This window comes from Pyxicephalus adspersus, chromosome 1, assembly GCF_032062135.1.
Source record: "Pyxicephalus adspersus chromosome 1, UCB_Pads_2.0, whole genome shotgun sequence".
NCBI classification, from domain to species: domain Eukaryota; kingdom Metazoa; phylum Chordata; class Amphibia; order Anura; family Pyxicephalidae; genus Pyxicephalus; species Pyxicephalus adspersus.
The window spans coordinates 21,862,249-21,884,053 of NC_092858.1; the positions used below are offsets into that span (position 1 = coordinate 21,862,249).

At 36.5% G+C, this 21,805-nt stretch overlaps 1 protein-coding gene across 3 annotated transcripts; it reads right to left on the bottom strand.

Moving 5' to 3' along the window:
* Nucleotides 1–1,244: 1,244 nt before the first annotated feature.
* NEK3 (NIMA related kinase 3) lies at nt 1,245–19,406 on the bottom strand. 3 transcript variants are annotated; one of them, XM_072403649.1, is made up of 14 exons: nt 19,300–19,406; nt 17,161–17,282; nt 15,871–15,964; nt 15,491–15,588; nt 14,153–14,236; nt 12,409–12,476; nt 11,722–11,808; nt 9,700–9,754; nt 8,750–8,950; nt 8,024–8,114; nt 7,180–7,305; nt 5,376–5,510; nt 3,946–4,075; nt 1,245–2,948 (listed from the first exon to the last, which is right to left on the bottom strand). In XM_072403649.1, exons 2-14 carry the CDS (start codon nt 17,275–17,277, stop codon nt 2,879–2,881), a joined length of 1,356 nt encoding a protein of 451 aa, XP_072259750.1. In that variant the 5' UTR covers nt 17,278–17,282; nt 19,300–19,406; the 3' UTR covers nt 1,245–2,878. The 3 variants fall into 3 exon arrangements, with proteins under 3 accessions (XP_072259750.1, XP_072259758.1, XP_072259768.1); XM_072403657.1 differs by lacking the exon at nt 14,153–14,236; XM_072403667.1 differs by lacking the exons at nt 15,871–15,964; nt 19,300–19,406.
* Nucleotides 19,407–21,805: the final 2,399 nt, after the last annotated feature.

Below are 21,805 nucleotides of genomic sequence, written 5' to 3' on the forward strand. Positions count from 1 at the left end.
ATCAACTCCACCACCTTTGCAGCAGCACTGAAAAAGGAAGAGGCAGCAATAGGAGGGGATCGGACAGTGCCGGATGCTGCAGATATACAAAGAAACAAGCTGATTAAAAGAGAAAGCAGAGTGAACAGAATTGGGAATGTATTTGTGTATTGCTGCTCCTTTGTCTATCTGGGCTACATGTGGGGAGGTCTCACCACTGTGTTTATTGTACTGTTGAAAACTCCTCTCTAAACAATTTCCAATTCCCATTACTATGTGGCCTTCTTTACTTTCCCTGATTCAGCCAAATCCCATTGGCTCACAATGGCAGGGTTTCAGCAACAGAAGCAATGCTGTCAACCCAGAAAGCAGTGGGACTGCAGACTTGTGAGACTACAGTGACAATGTTAATAGAAATGACCCTTGTAAAATGTATTTCATACAACCAAAGTGTAGGCAGCCACAGCCTACAAAAAAGTACCAATCTGTTTGAATTCTGGAGCAGTGCAACATTGTTACCACATAATTACAGGAAGCAGCATTCAGTGGGCTTTACTGGTAGGTTCAACATCGGCAGGAGTGCTAATGGAAATTCAAATACAAGTATAAGTTACAAGTACAAGTACAAGTACAAGTATAGGCATCATGTGTGCATGGATATATGGATATGAATATATATATATATATTAATTTATTTATTACATATTCACAGACATTGAGCAAAGAACAAGAGAACAATAACTGATAGGAATAATAAAAATCAAAACTTTTAGTTAATGTAACTGTTATTTATTTAGAATAATAGCTATTAAGCAATGCCTAAAAAAACAGTAAAAACCCAGTACAAAATGTAAAAAGTTCAAGCATTTATAAATAACAATGAGAGGATAACTAAGGAACATTAGGAGGTTTTGATGCTGGCAAAGAACATTGGGCTGAATGGGTCCACTTTTTTTACAGAATTTGACAGGTATTGCCATTAGTTTTTTCAGACACTACCTGTTAATGTTGAGTCCATTGTCCACCTATGTTGCCTGCATACAGTTGAATTGGAACCACTCATTACTGCTTATGAAAGCACTTTTAGGCAATTTAAATTATTCTTTGAAGCAGTTGTAATTTAGAAAAACAGGAAATCAGGCATTCCCTCAAACATTCCCTTGTGGAAATCTTCCAGGTCAATGTGTTTCAATGGCAGTAATGGATTCCCACCAGTGAATGTTTGAGGGAATGTCAGATTCCCTGTTTTTTAAACAGAGCCCCCCCCCCCCCAAAAAAAAAAACACATCATTTTGCTAGGCTTTTGCAGCCTACAAATGCCTGCACAGGCTATTGTAATCTCCTGAAAAATCCTGGGGGATGCTGCCCGTGTTACCGCTCCTGGGCACCTTGTTTTTGACAGTAGGTGTCCTGGACACCCACCTCTCCGAAAGTAACCTAAAGCAATAGCATTTTTGTGTACATTTGTCTGGACTTCTGGAGAAGGATACTCATATACTCTGGGGGGTTTTCTGCATTTGAAACACACAACTAAAGTTTGACCTCAGTGGAGGAGTGTTGATGAGATATTAGGGGTTGTGTTTGATCTTCTTTAAGGTTCCTTGCAGTCTCAGCATGTAGTGTTAAGAAATCTTGCAACAGCAGACAAAGCAGGTTAAAGAAGCCTTTTCTTCATTTAATTCAAAAGCTGCATTTTGCATTTGACAAAAATGCATTTAGACAACACTGCATTTGAATAGAAATGGCTACATTTGATATGAATGCTGCTCCACATGAGCCATGGTATAATGGTTAATTGTACGGAAGTGTTTGCTTTAACCTCACTGACAGTCTGATTCTAACAGTATTTTAAATGTCACAGCGGTACATTTCAAAATACTTATTATTTTAAATTTCCCGCCACCCCAGCTGCACACTTCCAAGTCCTATGCCCGCCTGACATCTGTGTCCTCTGGCCTTGCGTCTCCAACGTTCACACGCCAAGGATGCAGATGCCGGGCAGGCATTGCTAGGTGACACAGATGCCGGGCATCGCTGGAGGACAATGCGGGCAACCCTGTAGGATGCCACAGGCACGTGGGGACCAGGTAAGCTATCCAATCCCATTTAAAATACCACTTTGGTACTGAAAATGAACCCCGAGCCACACTCTGGAATACCGCCAGGGAGGTAAAATAAAGTTTGTTTTACAATAGAGCAAATGATAGCCTATTGGTCCAATCTGGAGCTCTCAATCTTTCAGATTGCTGTATTTGTAAGGAATTTAAAGTAGATATAGAGGGTATTTGGGCCTCCAGCCATTTGGAAATGTAATATCCATCATGTTTTACCAGCTTTCGGTTCTTCCAAGTGTCCTTTCATAAATGAGCCTTCAGACTGTCACCACTGTGTAGCTGTTCCACATCTTATCATTATTTAATGTATATTATTAAGTAGACAACATAGGAGTCCAGCAGACCCTTGAAGGGTATATCCAAGCAATACCCAAATTTAACACTAAAACTTCCTCTTGTCTTCCTGGTGTAGTTGCTCAGCTCCTGTTGGTATAGGCACACCTAAAGAACCACATCTTCCTGGAGTTATTTCTCTAAAAGCAGTGTATGGGCAAGCTCTTGGTAGTCAAGATAGAAGCATTTTGTTTGGAAATAAATCAATGTATCCAAGCCAAGTAGGACAGAAGTGGGTTGGAGCAATAGGTGGAGTTCCAGCAAGGACAGAAAATTTATGTTCTATGTTGTCATCCTCAACATAACGTAAGGATTACACTGCATTTTTGGCAGAATACAAAGCATGCTTGCACCATTCTTCTGTCCTAACATACAGAATATAAAAATATCATGGGTGAACACAAGTGTAGTGTGTTGTTTCCTGTCCTCTATATTAGTTTTTCGCTTCTTTTCTATGAATGCTCAGTCACCTTTTTAAGTTCTGATAGCCAATCTGTGTCCACATCCTCTTCCTCAAAGTCTCTGCAGAATGTAGAATAAAAACATTTGTCATTTGACATTTTACACGGAAAATATATAATTCTCAAATAATTTAAAGAAATGATGTTGCTTGCAGATGTTATGACTAAGGGAACAAAGAATGGCTTGAACTGTGATGAAGGAATAGTTGGAGCCATTATGTCCAATATACGTTATATATAATTGTTATCCTAATTGTGATTAATAAACTCGCTTTTATTTATCCTTGTTTCAACATAAGGACTGCTGACTTAATTTTTCTTCAAAAATAAGTCAGCAGTCCTATATTTATATCCCAACATATACCCTGTAAATATGAATTTAATAAAATCATAATGTAGGCAGCCTTTTTACTGGGCTTCTGAGATGAACTACTTCTTGTCACATGATTCTGTTTCATGCTACTTTCTCATGCTCTGGAGTGTGTGACTAAGGCTGCAATTACGAGTTGTGTTTAAACGCAAATGTAATAATGGGTTCAGGTTCCGAGTTATTTAGAAGATAAAAACCTAACAAATACTGAAAGTCCAGAATGTACATTAGAGGCAAACAATAGGTAAGATTTTGTAGACTGCATCTAGTTAAAAGCAAAAAGTTCTTGTTTTACTGGGATGGGGTATAACTTTCCTTGACAGGAAGTAAAGGAAACTTTCATTATGGTGTGTATAGATAGCTAATCCTTACCTGCCATTCAAACTAAACAAAAAGCTTAACTTGGAGTTGTTCTACATGTGAACTGTATGACTTTCTTTTGTCTTCTATTCCTAGATCCTATTCTTTATCTCAGGCTTAAAAAATGTATTTTAAAAGCATCCATGATGGTTACTTATGCCATGATGGATCTTATACCTCGGACAATGTGTATTAAGCAACCAATAAAGCAGCTTTAAGCAGTAACGTGAAGAAGAGCTAATGCAAGGTAATGTCTGACTAGATCCTATATAATGTCACTGCTTTGCATGGAGCAGTTTTAAAAATGTAGACAGTGTGCAAAACTTACGTGTCTTCATCATCAGATCTTGGCTGCAGTCTCTCGAGATCCACAGCAACCTCCTCCTCCCTGCTGTCTGTGGCATCTTGTCCTGGAATGTCACTGCTAAGTGGTCCTTTTAGACATTCTTCTGCATGTTCTATTATATAAAGGCATAATAATAACATCTTACAGTAAAGCCTATGACCATAGAAAGATAGATAGCCCTCTAAAATAATCATAGATCCCTCTGCTAAAATGTGGGTGTCTGAACCCTACAACTTTAACTGATCCAGTTAAAAGCAGATCAAATTATTCTGTTAAAGCAGATCAGATGATGATTGTGATTTTCACATTTTTTATGCTTGTCTCTTCAGATTTTTGTTTTTGCAATAAGTATAAGGATTTGTATTTGTGACATTAGAAAGAAGTTCTGTATTTGTCTTGGCTCATGCAACCTCTTTGCCTACCAGCAGTTGATATAACATATCAGACACACATTGAATGCATTGTTTTCAGTGTTAGGCACTCTATACAATTGCATTGTAACTCTAAAAATTATAGTTAAAAATATGAAAAAGTATTTCAAATGCTTACCTGTTGCAATTTGCTAGGTAATTTAAATACTTCAGACGTAACAATTACCTAGCGCAACCATCTGTCTCCTTGTACACCATACAACTCTCCTCTGCTGGGAGTGTTTAGTTACTATCTGTGCTGGCCAAGCTCCTTCACCCCTCCCCTCACTTTGCTACAAAAAATATGGACTGCAGGGTGGTTTGCACATATATTTTACTTTATGGTTTGCACATACTCATTCCTGAACGTCTAGAAAGGCTTATAGCTATAGGAGGTTTTAGCCTTGAAACAAGGGACTCTGAACTATGGACCCCACTTCTATTATACCTAACACTCTATAAGTTGAGGGGTATATTTATAGAATTGAAACCATATGAATCAATCACTTGCCATTTCATATGGTCCATCATAATTGATGTATTGTATTAAACATTACATCCTTTTTTTATATGTTTTTATGGGATGAAATAATAAAGCACAATTGTTTTTTGTGGTTCAAATTTTTCTTCCTAATATTTTCTAAAGCTTTGCTACAAAATCTGTTTAAGAAGGAAGAATAACAATAAAAGATATCAATGCCCAGCAACAGTCTGAGAGCTTATACAAGGATATATTTTACAGGTAAATAACATACCTAAAATATTTTAAATACGCTTAGGGCTCTATTTATAAAATAGTGAATCTGACATTTTCTTAAAGATTTCCTGGTGGGAATCTTCCAGGTTCATGTGTTTTAGTGGCAGTAATTGAAGGAATATCAGATTCCCTGAGTTTTCTGGGGATGATTTTAGGTAAAGTAAATGGGTCAGCAATTGGGTCTATTAAAAGAAAAATATGTTTAAACAAGTCCACATCACAATATAAACAGATATAATACTTACTTGACCTATATATTGTGTATGTTTGAAATGCTGAGGTGAGGTCAGCGTTATTCAGAAAATTAAGCAATGATTCAGGTGTCTCCTTATTCCATTTTTTCCTCTGCTCCTTTAGTTCATAATTGATAACTTTTCCTCCTACAAACAGAGCCAAAAACACCAAAATAAGTCAGGGAGACATTGATTTATGAAAGCCCTCCAAGATACACTTTCATCAGTGAAGCTGGGTGATACAACAAACCTGAAATAGATCTGGTCCAGAATTGAAAACATTTGCTAACAAATCACAAATGACTTAAGAAATCCATTCCAGGTTTGCTGGATTACCCAGCTTTCCTGATAGAAGAGTATATTCTCCAGCCATGGAGAGCTTTAATAAATCAGGTCCATTGTGTGAAGTTATAGTCTCTCATTAAAAGAGTAACAGCTCTTTTAATCCAATAAATTCTAAGCAAGGTATGGTCAAGCCACATGGGGCGCAGGGCTCATTGTATCAGTATTTATAGAGTTAAAAACTAAATTTACCAATTATTATGGTTTTGTACAATATATGTAGATTGTATGCTCTTCTGGGCAGGGTTCTTGCCTCCTCCTGTGTCATTGCCCCTGATTCATCAAGCAGAATCGGATTATCGGTCGCGCATTCGTATTCGCGATCCGGCGCTTCCAGCGAGCGCGGATTTTATTGATGAATCAGGGGCATTGTATCTGTCTGACATTTGCAAACCAGATTTAATGTACAGGTCTGTGTAATATGTTGGCGCTATATAAATACTGTTTATTAATTTTATTATTAAAAATAATAATAATATTAATAATAGTATATGTTGTGTTACTTTTACTGAACCAATTTTTTCTGTCATAGTGATTGGCTGCTGCTACACAAACTTTGGAAATGTGGATTCAAGGATCAACATCTGTTAACATATGAACAGTTAAGTACACATGTATTCTGTAGATGGAAAGTAAATAACAAAGCTCTGTATTCAGTTGTAAGGTTTAAATTTAGGCCATTTAGGTTACTAAATCTGACCTGGAAACAGGAAAGGGAAGGAAGCCAAATAGGAGTTTTGCTTCTCCTTTTCCTGTCCAGTACCAGAGTTTGTTGTTTTGGATGGTTTAGAATCCCCATCAGGTTTTTCTGTGTCCCCAGTATGGAGATTTAACCTCTTTTTGTTCTGTGGAATGTTGTCAATGCAGAATCAAAATGTACAATTTTAAGAATAGTGGGTGTAACTAACTGTACACTGGTGCCTATAAATATTGGCCAATTAGAACCCTGATCCAGGGTTACCATCAGAAATTTCTGGGCCCCATACTAGGTAAATTTCCTAGGCTCCCCTCCCTCTTGTTCCCCCAAAAATTCCAACATAGCAAAAGTCAAGCTCTTTTGATCAGGGCCTGGTACAAAAGTATCCTTTGTTCCCTTCTCATGGGAACCCTGCTGGTCCAGGCGTAATACCGGTATTACTTTTCACTTCATGTTTGCGGAACAGGATGGGATAGCAAATCTCCCATATGGTGCGTTTTAACTATTCGCTACTTTGTCCAAAATGAAAAAAAAAAGCTTTTGGCTTCAAAACAACCCAGAGTAGAGAAAAATCTCCTTCCGTATTGGACAAGACTGTGCTGTGTGATGCGTGTGTGTGTAATAGAACTATAAGGACAGAAATATAAACCCTTTGGTGGGTAAAACCTCACATATACATTAGGTTCAGTTCTAAAATTCAGAAAAACACTAAAGCATAATTTAGTAGTGACTACAGTATCAGTGACTTTTAAATCATTGTTAGGTTTGCCCACTCACCAATACTTCTGTTAGCCTCTATACTAGATGTTAGGATGGTGGCATTCTCCAGAACCTTTACACCTGTGTCTGTGGGCTCCTTCTTCCACTGTTGTCTTCCTGAACTATGGGGCGTGGAGTGCTGTGCTGAAACACAATGAAACTTGAAGTCAGGAATTGGAAAATATAGTATTGCCTAGGACTATTCCATTAATTATTTATACAGCTCCAGACAGCACTGGCCCTGAGGCAATTATCGGACGAGAATCATCTGACATGTGTACGTAGCCCTAGTGTCATAAACGGAGAAACTTTCAGACTCCTTTTTCTTTAAGGAGGCTATTCTATACTGATATTTTATTTTCTGGTAAATGTCGGAGAGTTAAACAACTCGATGATGGTTTTTTATTCTTATCAACTCAATTAGAGAGATTTCCATGTCTGTGCATCTTTGGCCATTACTGGGAGTTCCGCTTATCCTTGATGGGTCCCTAAATATTTTGTATTTTCTATAATGAAAACTGTAACATGTGGAGCTAGAATGTATAAAGGTGGGCAGGAACACTCGAAATTCCCAGGTAGGGAATACTTTTGTAGTTTCCAAACCATAAAAAGCCAAGGGCTAACTCAGCCTTCAAAACCTATCTATACCGAAGGATAACATACAGTCAGTGGAAATATGAAAAAAATGCTGATCACTGCTGCTTTAACACTTGCAATTGCCATCAGTAAACTATTAAAGCCCAGTCACTTCCTTCCAGGAAAGGCCCGTATAGGTAGCAATGAGCACTGCATAGTTGCCATACAAAGAGGTTCTTTAAATTAAAGCGCAATAAGGAATACAACATATAAATTATGTTTTTACCGTCGTCCAGAGATGCTGGTGGTTCATTTATGTGCTGGATAACTGAAGCCAGTTCATCATTTTGGAAATGTTCAGTCAACTCGTCATCTGTCTATTAGGTGTGGGGAAAAAAATAACTTTAATTACAGATGTTTATCAAATATCTGCATATCACTTGAACACCTTGTACAATAAAACTGGCACTCAAAATTCATCTCTTCACATCTTGTCTGCGCTGCACATCTCTCATTGTAAAGTTCAGGACTCAGCTCAAACAGGACTTTTAACTCATTGACAAATTAATCATAGTTGTACCCCATTGGATTAATACCTAATTATTTTTTAAAGTTTCCTCCGCTATAAACTAAATTCCTAAGCTTTTTGTGTATCTAAATACACTAAAGTATCTTTTTGTGTATCTAAATATGTGTCCTATTGTGGATGTGCTCATTGTTTGTTTAGGGTGTGTTTATCCTGCACCATTAGTGAAGGGACCCCATAAAACAGACCATGATGTTGGCTCTGGGGCTCACCTTCATATCTATTGATGTAGCAAACCACTGCTATATTAGACATGTTAGGTTTATCCATCGACTTCATTTAAACTTTGAGCTTAGGGTGTTTTTATCTTTAACTTTTGCTGAGTATGACCAAACTCCCTGCCCTGTAAGCTCCACACTTGCAGGGTATTAGCTTGATTGAGAGAACTACTATTTGCTTTTTTTTCTCTAAATCAAATTCATTAACCTGTGTGACCACCGTAGATTTCACTACTTTCAGTAGACCTCTTCTGTTCAATATGGTATTAGCTGAAGGCCGCTGCCGTGGGTCCTTGCGGAACATCTGTTTGATGAGACTACGCAATTCATAGGAGTATTGTGAGGGGAGAGGACTGTAAGATCCATGGCAAATCTTCAGTATTAGATTTTTCCAGCTTCCTGCCTGAAACTGCACAGAAAAGAATAATCGCTGTAATTTATTTGCATTACTAAGCTGTCCTAATTTATATTTATACAATTCTACCAAACAGGACAATGATTGCTACAGGAATCTGACTTTTGTAAGGAAGTACTTTTTTTCTAAGAATAGTCAACTATGAAATGCTTAGGAGGCATGGCTACACACTGGAAGAGAAATTCATCAAAACCATGGGGAAACCATTAAAATAAATGTGTTTTCACAGAAAGAGTTTGAAATTCTCCAAAAGTGTTTCAGGTTTGATATATGACCATTCAATATACAAATTATAGCTATATAGCCAAGTTGTTAAAATGAGACATTAAAACTGTACTTTTGATAACACCTGCACTATACACGTCCCATAAGTTAGACATCTTAGGTGATGCTCATCTGTGGAGAACAGGAGCTAAGCCTCTGATTGCTAAGGAAACAAACCAGGAAAATTCTGCAATGAATGACTGCAAGTACAGAATGCTTTTTTTTTTTGCTCTCCCTCTGAACAGGATAAAACTTAGCCATGTATAATGGCTGTTATAAGGATTTTTGTACTGTAAAATAGGAACAGTGTGTTTTTACATAGTTGAGAAAAGGGCAATTAGAAGAGCAATAAGCAGTTGGGAAACATGATTTTATTGTATATTATATGATCATAAAGGCTGCATGTTTTTGGCTTATAAAAGATTATTTTTTTATACATTTGATTCTACATTTTAGTTCTGTAAATTAACAGTACTTACTGGATGTTTTAGGGTACAGATTTCATATAACACACATCCCAATGACCAGATATCACTGAAACAAAGAGCAAGATTGAATATGAAATTGAAAGATAAGTGGATTTAAACTGTATAATGCAAATAAAATGTATATATACCTAATACTTTGTTTACTCACACTGAGATTATATATTTAGGGGTAAAGGATCATTTTTATTTTTGCATTCATGGATCAGCTGTAACAGAAATGAGGGGTGGAAGTGTCTAGATGTGATAGACAGGGCACAAGCTTATCATAAACCACAGTAGGTGTGTGCCTAAAGGTGATAGGGATAAGTAGGTGGATTTTCCCTGTATAATCATTGGCAACACATTTATTAACATGCTATGTTATAATACAAACAGCTCATATAAACATATTTACACTTTCTTAATATTCTAAGCTTGGACTAGTAAAATAATAAATGTTCTGTGGATAATGCTTGCACAGGTTTCAAAGGATGTATACATTCAAGATTCACAGATAGAATTCTCTTCTGGTGAGACAGGGGGTTCCTAGTCATGGATAATTTGGATATAAATAAAAAAAAAAAGGTGAATTTTAAGGGAAAAGCTGTACAGTATTGAAAAGTGGGAATGCCAGTAGAGAATCTGCTACTAAAGCTACGTACACACTTCCAATTATTATCGTTGGTAAACGAACGACGAACGATCGTATAGCACCGATCCTGCACATAGAGATAACGTCACGATCGTTCGTAGATATTGTACACACAATAGATACGATCGTTTGAGCGATAGAGGAACTATGTGCACGACAGGAAGTGAACGAACGCTCGTTCATTACGCATGCTCAGACCATGGACGATCAACGAACGATCGTACACACGAACGATGGTCAACGATCGTCGTCCAATCCGATCCGCCGGTCCGGTCGTTCATTTCCAACGACTTTCCTCGTTCGTCGGCGTCGTTGGTTACTTTTTTTACGAACGATTTTTGCCCAATCGATCGTTCGTTCGTCGTTCATTTTGAACGATAAAAATTGGAAGTGTGTATGCACCTTAAGACTCGTTCAAATGGTCATTTTCACATGAACGAGTCTCAGTAGCAGATTTCATATCATACTCCTTGAATATTGTGGATCCTATCCTATATCCCCTCTTATTAAGGACATCCATTCATAATAAAATGTAAGCCGTTATTGGTCAACAAGTGTGAATAGTCTCAACTGATCCCCTGAAGAAGCTGAACAGCGAAACGCTTTGGAACAAGAGACGTTTAATTTTGACCCTCGTTCTTTATATATCTAGGGATCCAATATGTAAAGCTAATTGGTATGTTCATCCCATAAAGTTATAATGGGAAAGACCACCAGCAACCATTGTATATATCACTGATCATTGTTTCTGTTAAAATTCACTAAAATGTAGGCGTAAATAGCCAAAAACACCCAGCTTAATTTCTATCTTTTTTTAATAGTATATGCTATACAATTGGGGTGGCAAAAACTACATATCAGGAAGGATTTTTACTCTTACTCCTATACATAGTCCCATGATCCATTGTAGCCAATCCAAAATTATCTTTCAAAGTTCTCACTTCACCACAAATAAATATAATTGGGATACTTTACTTTGCACATTGCTATCTTCCATTCTACTGCTTTATTAAATTATTTATGTTATGTCCTTAACCACTTTAGTAAAAGATGAAAAATGGAGCATAGCTATTGTGGCTGTTTTTTGTAATACTAAAACTGAGAAAAAAACAATTCATGTAGTGAATACTCTCTGCCAGGATAGTATGAAGTGAATACCAATAAGGATCAATGCCATAATAACATAAAAACAGGTAAGATGTTTATAATAACACAAATGTGCCTGACCTCAGTGAACTATCTTAGAATATAAATAATATAAGCATATTTTTTTCACAATTTTATATTGATAATCCATGTAAAATTTGTAAAATTTATCCTATTCACAAGAATGATAAACTATGTATATAATCCAATAGAATTGCAATGTCAATAACACCTACCTTTTGTTATTATATGGAATGTTTTCCCAAATTTCAGGTGGCACATAATACGGTGTCCCAACATATGTACATGCATGAGCCATTGGACTACACCAAAAAAAAAAAAACAGAAATACAGTTATCAATTTACATTTAGACTGTCTTTCACTAATGGAGCCAAATTTCATTTCATTTCATTGTATTTTATAAAATGGTATGAAGTTCAGGGTCCTCTCCTCCTTCTGTGACACCTCATTATGCTTCTCATACAATACCTCCCTTTTTTAGTACAGTGATTAGTATGGGTATTGTTAAAGACAATTGGATATGAAAGAAGTTGGTAAACAAACTTTTAAATATAACAAAAATCCACTGTACCAGTTTATGTATTTTGCCAGCGAGTTGGAATAAGTATGTAACCTATATTTAGGATTTCCATTTGAAATTTGAATAATTCGGGCAGAGTGTTAAACTAGTGTAAAGTGTTAAATTGCATTGATCTGAAGGAAAACTTGTTTTTCCAAAAATATTGCCAAAAAAAACTTAAGGCCAAGCATACATATGGCCCAATCTATAAATTATGCAAAGTCTTATCAAAGCTTTAATGTTATGTTATAATGGGCAATTTTTCTACATATCTGATAAAACCTTTGGGATTTCTAGCAAAATTATAATGGAATTACATTGTAACCATAGTATGACACATACCTGGTAAGAATACGTGCTGATCCAAAATCTCCTAACTTTATTGTTCTATTTTGTGTTAGGAAAATATTCTGCAAAATATTTAAAAGCAAATAAAGAAAGTTGTCTAATATAAAAATATTCATAATAAATCCTAATTCTTACTAAAGGATTTTCTTTTTACTTTCCATGATTTTTTGCTCATTGCCCCGGCCTTTCTTTTGTAATATGTCAAGAAAGAGGGAAATTAGGAACAGAAAGTTCTAACTGTTCCCACTATGTTATAAAACGTGCTTCCCTGTCAGCATTCAGTATACTATTAAGGACCCAAATAGCTATCCGAGTATGCTCCAATGGACAAAAATTTGGAAAATTACATTATGCATTGAAAGCATTTACTGAAGTATTCATGAATGCAAAATGATAGCCATTTGGAAATGTTGCAATTCCTTTTTAACTTTTCTTGAACAATCTATAACATTTACAAACTTTTGTACATATAAAGACAGAGAAAATTGCTTGTCCCGCCTCCTATGAAGGGTAAAGGTAGCCAGCCCCCTCTTGAGTAAATTTAGTATCCATGGCAAGAAAGAGAAAGCAGGGTTTTTTTTGTGCGGCTAATTCAATTATATTGTGCTTAAAACAAAAGGTATGGCTTTCATACAAAGATAAGGTACAACAAAAAGTTTCAATTTGGTGTCTATCCTAGTAAAGTCAAGGGAGACAAGACCCTACAGCTAGACAAGGAAAAGCCGTTCATTGTCCAGACGCGTTTCACCGACTAGCTTCCTCAGGGGATGCGTTTATATAAAGTACCTCTGTTAAGGTTCTTTATTGAGAGGAAAATGATTAATTTAGGGATTGTAGGTATTCTGAATGATGTCTGGTTAAGGTGCTGAGGGATGGCAGGGAGAAGGTTAAGATCGTGCCATGCAAAGCGTGCAGCTAGCCACAGTTGTAACAGTATATGTCATGGGTATGGAATCTAAACGCCCTAAAATCAAGGCTCTCAACCCCACATAAGCTGCCCAGTTTGAAAAAGTAAAGTATGAGCCAATATGTTTTAGCACTGCTATATACACAGCTTGTTCCTTGGGATTGCAACCTCAGCGGGAACCTGCAATCCCTTTCTAAAAACAATAGGGCATGATATATATCACAAATGTTGTGGTACCATCTGTTTGTATTAAAAGAAATTACAGCCAGTCATCTATAATAATAGCCCTAGATGTTTTATCAAATGCTTGTACATAGCTTTCATCATGACTGGCGAGTTTCCAGATAAATGACAGTTTGCACATGTGAGTAAACCTCAGAACCCACCCAAAAATGTCAGCCAACACTTTTATGAGAGTAAAGATAGTAAGTAATGAACTTTTAGTTTCAGAAGTTACAATCACACAGGGCTGTGCAATAATTAGCTGAACACCAATTGTTACTAATTCTGGGTCAGGGAAGTATTGAAGACAAAGTATCAGAACAACCAGGCAAACTGTATTTTTAGAACTAGGTCAGCAAAGACAGCAAAAAAAATCTCTTCGTGAAAGGTTCTCTTTACCATTGTATATAACTTCTGTTGAGCACAGAAGATAAAAGTTTATTTTATCTTTTTTTTAATTTGAGATACCTAGGGGAATCTTTGCTTTTCTTTTAGCAGCTGCCATTTATGTTTTAAAAACTGAGCTCCTCACATGTCTTTTCTTTTTTTATTCTACTGCAATATTTATTCAATATTTGTCCTGGTGAGAATACACATTACAGAACTCACCTTGGACTTAATATCTCTGTGTAGGACCCGTTTCTCATGAATATGCTGTACTGCCAGGCACATCTGTACAAACCAATGCAGAATCTGCATGAGACACAAAAAGAACATTTTATGGTGAGGACAGGCCAAGGATAATATTTAGGACTGGCTCAGTACTGAAATGATCTTATTAAGATAGAAAAGGATTTTAATATATATAAAAGTTATTTTTATTAAAACTTTTGGGGATCTACTTTACTTGATACTTAGAAATTAGACTAGATCACAACGGTGTTGTCTTTAGAGACATTGATTGCACTGTAAGGCTAATTCCAGACCTGAGTGTGATCTATTGAAAATTCTGAAAAAATAACTGTCTAGTATGACGTCATCAGTTAATGTTTGTGAAATTAGGTAAATGAACACTGAAGTTGTCTTCAGGCCCTGTTTAAAATAGTTGCTGGTTTATTCATTATACAGTAAAAACAGAAAATCTTGGATCGCCTCTGCCTATATTATGATGTAACCTGACTGGTCACTAAACATTAACGTTCTCAACTCAATGCGTCGGGGGGATCACAAACGTTACTTGTCTATGAGCTTTTAGGGATCTAATATGTATAGTTGATTGCTCTTTTTTGTCCCCATAAATCCTTAATGGGGATGACCATTTGCACTTATTATTTGTATCAACTATTGTTTGAAATTGCTGGATTAATCATTGAACAATAATATAGGTTATTATTGCCAACAAAACCCCAGCTTTATTTCCATTTCTTTTTGTAATACTTTTGTATCATTGAATCGGGGTTGCAACACCTAAGAAATAAGGATGAGGGTTATCTTTTTCACCTTTTGAGCACTAATTCCAGACCTGCAATTGTCTGCAGCAATCTGCTGCTGGCTCAACTGCACTCCCATCCATTTCCATTTAACTGAATGAGTGGGGTTGAAACCACTTTGTGCAAATGGTTGCAGGTGGTTGTAATCATGGTGCCCTTGCAGTGGATTGTGGCCATTGTTGCTGAATGCAACATGTTGCTTCTGTTCACCCTTGGATGGCCAGTTGCTTCTTTTGACAAGAGTACAACAACATCACAAAAAGGAAAGGGGGCTGGGAGCAGCTAACAGCATGGTTTTCAACCACAAGTCTGAAAGGGGCCCAACTGTCCTAAAGGCATACTAATTTTAAATTTTGTAGTATGCACTTACTTCCTCCCAACCAGAAAAAGCTTTCAATGCTCACATATCAATAGGGTAATTTGCTAATGAAAATTTATAATTTGTGGCGAAGTTCTATGTTCCTGTAAAAGTTGCATAAATAAACATTTTTCTGCTATGACAATGTTCCATACTTACAGTCTGCTCAGGAAAAAGCTTTCCTCTCTGATGTTTAATGGTTGCCATGAGGTCACCTCCTTCACAATACTCCATCACTATATACAGATGGCCATTCTCTGTCAAAATAAAATAAAATAAATAATTTCAAAGGAATTCAAAAAGAATAAAAAAGCTACTGTATGAAACTGAAATCAAAGGTGTGATAATAGGCATTTCTCAGAAGTCACAGTGGAAACCAGAAACAAAGTGAGCAAGGTGAGTGCTGGTAAGTTATTAACTTTCTTGGACAAGCTTTGAATATGCAATCATCATTGATTAACATTGATTCTTGTGAACCTTCCCCACTATCATGCTAATAGAATAGACCAAGTAGATACAAAGTGAATCATATACCATACCTTCAAATGACTCTCTGAATTTCACAATATTGGGGTGCTTCATCTTAGCTAGAAGAATGGCTTCTTGTCTGGTATCCTGAGTTTCCCCTGAGAACTAAATGCATATATTTTGGAATGCTTTTTTTTTTAATACTATACAAATATAAATATTTATTCACATAAAATTACAACTATAAACATTCACTTGCAGGCCTCCATAAAAACCTCTATTACCATTTTTCATCTATTGGTGTCACGCAGCAGAATACATTAAGGTACATACCAGTCCTAGATGTCATGTATAAGCATACCATAAGTTCTTATCTCTTGTAGAGTGCAGGTTTTTCAGAACTGTACAGATTTCTTTACTAGCAATTCTGTTTTTGGGCTGTGAGCAGAGCAGCTTCCAAAGCAATCAGACTGCAAAGTGTACTGCCAGACCCTGCTTAGAAAAGCGTACAATATAAATGGAGGCCTTGTGTGTGCTCAGCTGATCCCGGGCCCTGTGCTGCCACATTGTGGTTGGGTGGACCTAGGCTTGACTTAGATGCTTTACATACTTTTTCTTGCATTTTCACATTCCCTTGGTGCAGAACATGCAAAACATCTTTAAGTACTCTTCACTACTGTAACAGGCTTCATCTTAGCTACAATCCACCACCTACCTCCAACAACCACCACCTACAGCCTGGCATTTTGTAATTCTTAATACAACTAGTGCCAATCTCACATTATCCAGAAAATACAGAAATAAAAATGCTTGTGTCCAGCAACCAAGATGAAAGACAAATGATGTTCAGTGAGAATGAAGTACTTCACTTACTTCATCTTAGTTTAACGTCAACATGTGTTGACTTTAGCAAGCAATTTATTGACATGGTACATGAGATCATGATGCTAGAAGATTACTGCTAGATGTTTTAATACCAAAGTCTAGGCATATAGTATATACATTGACTTATTTTGTGCTTTCATTTAACGCCATGTTACACAATGTTGTGCTAAATATCTGTTGATTTTAAAATCTTTGAGACCAAATAAAATTGTTACCAAAAAAAGACTGATAGTATTTGCACTGAGCTTGTCCCTACACAAAGAAAAACACATAATGATCAAGTGTCAAACTCTTAACTATTACATAGTGGGGGGTCATTTGAAGTCTATAGACTTTTGTGATACAATAGGGAATGTTGGCCTGTGTTTCAAGATTCAAGTCTACCTTAGGTAAATGGCTTACGTAATTTAGCATTTGCTTTGATTAAGAATACATTACTTATTAACAGGAGAAGTACAGTTTATTATTTTGCTTACCTTTGGAAGTCGTACTTCTTTTATGACGTAGTTCTGATCTGTGCTTTTGAGGCTAACTAAAAGTGCTCTACCAAATGATCCCTCTCCAATCACATTGAGAATCTTGTAGTGCTCCATTGATGCTGTCAGGAAAAAAAACATATTATATTAGTCTGCAAATTAACTGATTTATTGTACTGTGCAACTGTTGGGTGCCAATATAAATATCTGGTTTGGGAGGGACAGATCTCATTCATGTAAAGAGGGTTCTTCTCACAACGAGGACTAAACATGGCTACCTTAGTGCTCATCAGGTTCTTTAAGATCTAAAAGGTTGAATAACAAAACCACAAAGAAAATCCTTAAATACATGTTGCCTGTGCTGCCATGGCTCTGCACAGTTATGTTTCAGGGTTGCATCATCTTTGCTTATACATTTAAGGTTAGAATCTAATTTGAACTGAGATTCTGCCTCAAAAATAACAAAACACAAAATTCCTGCTGCCTGTGGAAGTAGATGTTCACCCTGCAGCTGTGAGTACTACAATATATTTTAACATCAGAAAGCAAAGTATATGGTCAGCTTAGGCATCATACACTTGTCTTTGGAAGCATACGTTAGGCATTTCTGACCTCTAAGAGTAACACAAAAGCCATGCCCATCAACCGAAGAATTTTACTTTCCAGTACTTTACATGGCTGTCAGGATAATGCAGAGGACCTATTGATATCTCATACAGACCTTTCAAGGGCATGAAATGCTCTATGGGGCAGCATACGTTAGCCCTGAGTGACCCTCCTTTGGAACTATTTGAAATGAAAAAATCCTTGTCTGTAGCTTCTGTGTCCCCCTGGATAAACCATCACCTTGTACTGAAGTTGATCAGCAGCTTTTCTCAACCTTTCTTACCCCTGAGGAACCCCTAAACTAAATTTCAGGTCCCAGGGAACTCCTGTTAAAACAAAGTAGGGGTCAGTGGGGAAAAGCCTCATAAAGCAGACCTAAACAAAATTGTTTTGCCTTACATAAAAGGGTAACCAACCCTTTTATATAGGGTTAAAATTACCTTTTTTGGCGAGAATAAAAAAAAAATGTAAAGCCCCTCACCGGCAATAAAGACAGAATGGAAGCGCAGAGCCGCCTGGGACACATATGTCATGCATGCGCAGAAGAAGCTTTTTCTTCAACGGGGAAAAAGAAAACGCCTTTCTCACGTGTGCGCAGTGGGATTGGCACTCTTTTTCCCCCCTATTTACAGCAAGCTACATCACACAATCTTGTGCCTGCGCAGTGCGAGTTCTGGTGACGTAGGCAGAGGGGCACAAAAAAATGACGGCCCCTGGCACTTCCTCCGTGCCAGGACTAAGGAGGATTACAGGACAACACGGGACCTGATTCAGATAACCTCTGGAGGGATCTGCCAAAGTAAAGGTGAGTGAGATTTTTTTTTGTTTTTTTATTTTCACCTTAAACTGGGGAGCGGTACGATGAATACATGGACATACATGGACAGCTAAAAACATCATGACAGTCAAGTGACATTGTAACTAAAAAATTGTGCAGATGTCATCAAACTGGAGATCAATGATCCATAGATCGAGAAAAACCCCAGTAACCCCTGGAGGAACCCTGGTTAGGAATGGCGAAACTGAGAGTTTACTGAATAAACTTTCACATGGTACATCATTAGAATGAACAGATTATGACAGATCCAACTGCTGAATAGTGTCTGGGCCCTTTTTTAAAGAATGCTTGCTGCAGACAAATCATTTCTATTTGTGCCTGATTCAGACAATCCTCCAGTTTCCATGTTTTTCGTACATTATCAGTATATCTATCACCCAACCTGTTAGACCGCTCCCAATGCTTGTGTTTAGTTTTCTGATTAAACTATTTGCTTAAATAACATATATGATTGTTTATTTCCCTGAATATATAGTGTCTGACGCTTTACATATACTGAATTTAGCTCAAAAAGGTTTTACTAATCAATCATTATTAATACAGAATATTTCCCTGATATTTGGCATGATCTTTCTTGCTCAGATCTATATTCAAAAAAAGCTGCTGCTTTATTTGCAACAATTCTTGCATTCATTGCTCACATCTAACTAGTAGTATAGAATACACAATGAATAAAGGAGATCAGCAGGTCATACCATTAGTGTTCAGGAGCTTGTCAGTTCTGGGATCCAATGCAGTGTCATACAGATTGCTGTGTTGTGTTGCTAGAGAGTGCAGTGAATGGATCTGGCATTGTGTGTGTGCTCAGCCAATAATACATGGATTAGACACATCATGTGTTCCTGGGTGTGCTCAGTAACTGCTCTTCCTGTGCCTGCATCTCTTCCCACCCACTCCTTCAGGCATTGTCATGGCAAAATCTTGGCATTTACCCTTTTATTAGATATAAACCAGCGCTGCGACTATGTATGTAGGTGCAAAATGCTTCTGATTTATACGCAGCGCTGCAATAAAGGTTTGCTAAGCGGTACAAAGACAAAAAAAAAAAAACATTTACTACAATATTGTTAAAAGAAGTAGAAACTCATTTACAGTTTTAGATAAAAAAACTGTTTGAAATTTCTATAAATGGTCTTTTGGCGGCCCTAAGTACACAGAATAGGTGTATATATATATATATGTATTATAATTATTAAATAGAACAAAGAAAGTTGGGGTTTTGTTTTCGACAATAAAATATGTTTTGGATATTAAAGAGGTATAATGAATCCAAATAACATTATTTCATTTTTATTATTAATATTAAACATGATTTATATAGCACCAACATATTATGCAGTGCTGTAAATTAAATAATATATCACAGTACAATAATATTTCTCTGACCTGTTTGTTTACCTAGACAGAGAGGATACACTTTGATCAGTAAAGCTGGGTGATTCAGTAAACCTGAAATGGATCTGGTCAAGAATTCACTGAACTGAAAAAATCCATTCCATGTAAGTGTATCCTCTCCAGCCTTGCATAGCTTTAATAAACCAGGCCCATTTGCAGGGAATTTCCCTCTTTTGAAACCAAATACTTCAGTTCCTCTTTTCTCTTTAAATGTCTATTTTTTGGGTAAAGTTATTTATCATATTACAAAACCAAATATATATATTTATATCTATCAAAAGTGTTTACTGTCCATTTCCCTTTGTCAGATCTCTAGGCTATTGCTTTTATTTTTCATTTAAAAAGCCAGTTTAAAGGGGAAAAAAATGTAAAAAAGCATTTGTGGGTTTCATCTATTACTTTAATATGAATATATATTATGCATAATAATCCTTTGCGATTAACATCACCGGAGGTATGATGGAGATGTGTTCATTGCTTTCACGCTTAGTATTATAAAGTTTCCCTTTTTCTCATCTCAACAAGTTAGGAGGTATTTGATGCTTTTAGTATATATGGCAGCAACACCCGAATTTATTAATATTATTATTATTGGCTGTGAAATGTGCAGCCACTGGTACAACCAGCGCTGTGGTGCAAACGACCAAGTAAAATCACTTAATCTCAATGTAGGTGTGAACCTGCTCTAACTCCCATCGCTGCTGGCCAAATATTCATGTATAATAACTAGCTCCATAATCTTAAAGTGGAAATTAGTGCAATTTTACAACTAACCTAAACTACAGTTGTAGCATATCCACCCCTTGCCAACATATATTTTTTTGATAATACTTTGCATATATCAGGTGTCCTCTTATCTGATTAAGGTACATGGTTATTCTTGCTTCCTTTCCAGCAGTCCTCAATTAGCTCACTGTGACACGTTATGGGAACATAGGAAAATACAGTGAACATCATTCAATTTGCAAAATAAGTTATGTTGGAACATAGAATGGCAAGTCTTCTAGTGACAGGAACAGAGAGAAGGTAAGTATTGTTGTAAAATCTGTTTTTCGTTATTCTACACTGGGCTGTGGGTAAAAGAAAATGTAAATGGCTTTAACTAACAATGCAAAGGCATAAAACATGGAAATTTGAGGAAAATTAATAGCGGAGGAACATTTAGGATTTAGGAATTATATGCAAGACCTTAGTAACATTTTTTAGCATACTATGCCTGTGTAGAATCAGTGATTTCATTTCAGGTAGAAGACCCCATAACCTAGAATATGGTAAATGGTACAAAACACCTCTAGAGGAAATCTTCAGGTTCTACAGAGCTCATCTTTCATGCAAATTAAACTCAAACTTGTTAAGCCCTGCTCATCTTTACCTCTTCTAAGCTCACCTTTAAGTTTTAGGAATATTGAAAAGGTATTTTTTTCCTATCTATAATTTACTTACCCCATCATACACAATGCTGTGGGAATCTGATATTCATAAAGTGTGGGACATCAAAAAGTAGCAAGTAATTACAATTTTTTAAGGTCTTCATTACTTTTCTGCTTGAAACCAGAAAAAGAGATTAAGTAATGGGGTGGGGGGGCATGACAAGTTCTCTTTAAATGCTAATAGGTTTCTGAAATTTTTACTTAAACTTGCTCTAACTAAAATTTTAGGAGTATCTGTCATTTTGCTCAGTCTGTAAAGAGACCTAACCTATGTACTGGTACATAAAATAAAAAAGGACTACATAAATATAACTAACAAATGTGCTTTAAAGTTGAACTAAACCCAACAATACTCGCCTGTCCCTATTTTGACTCC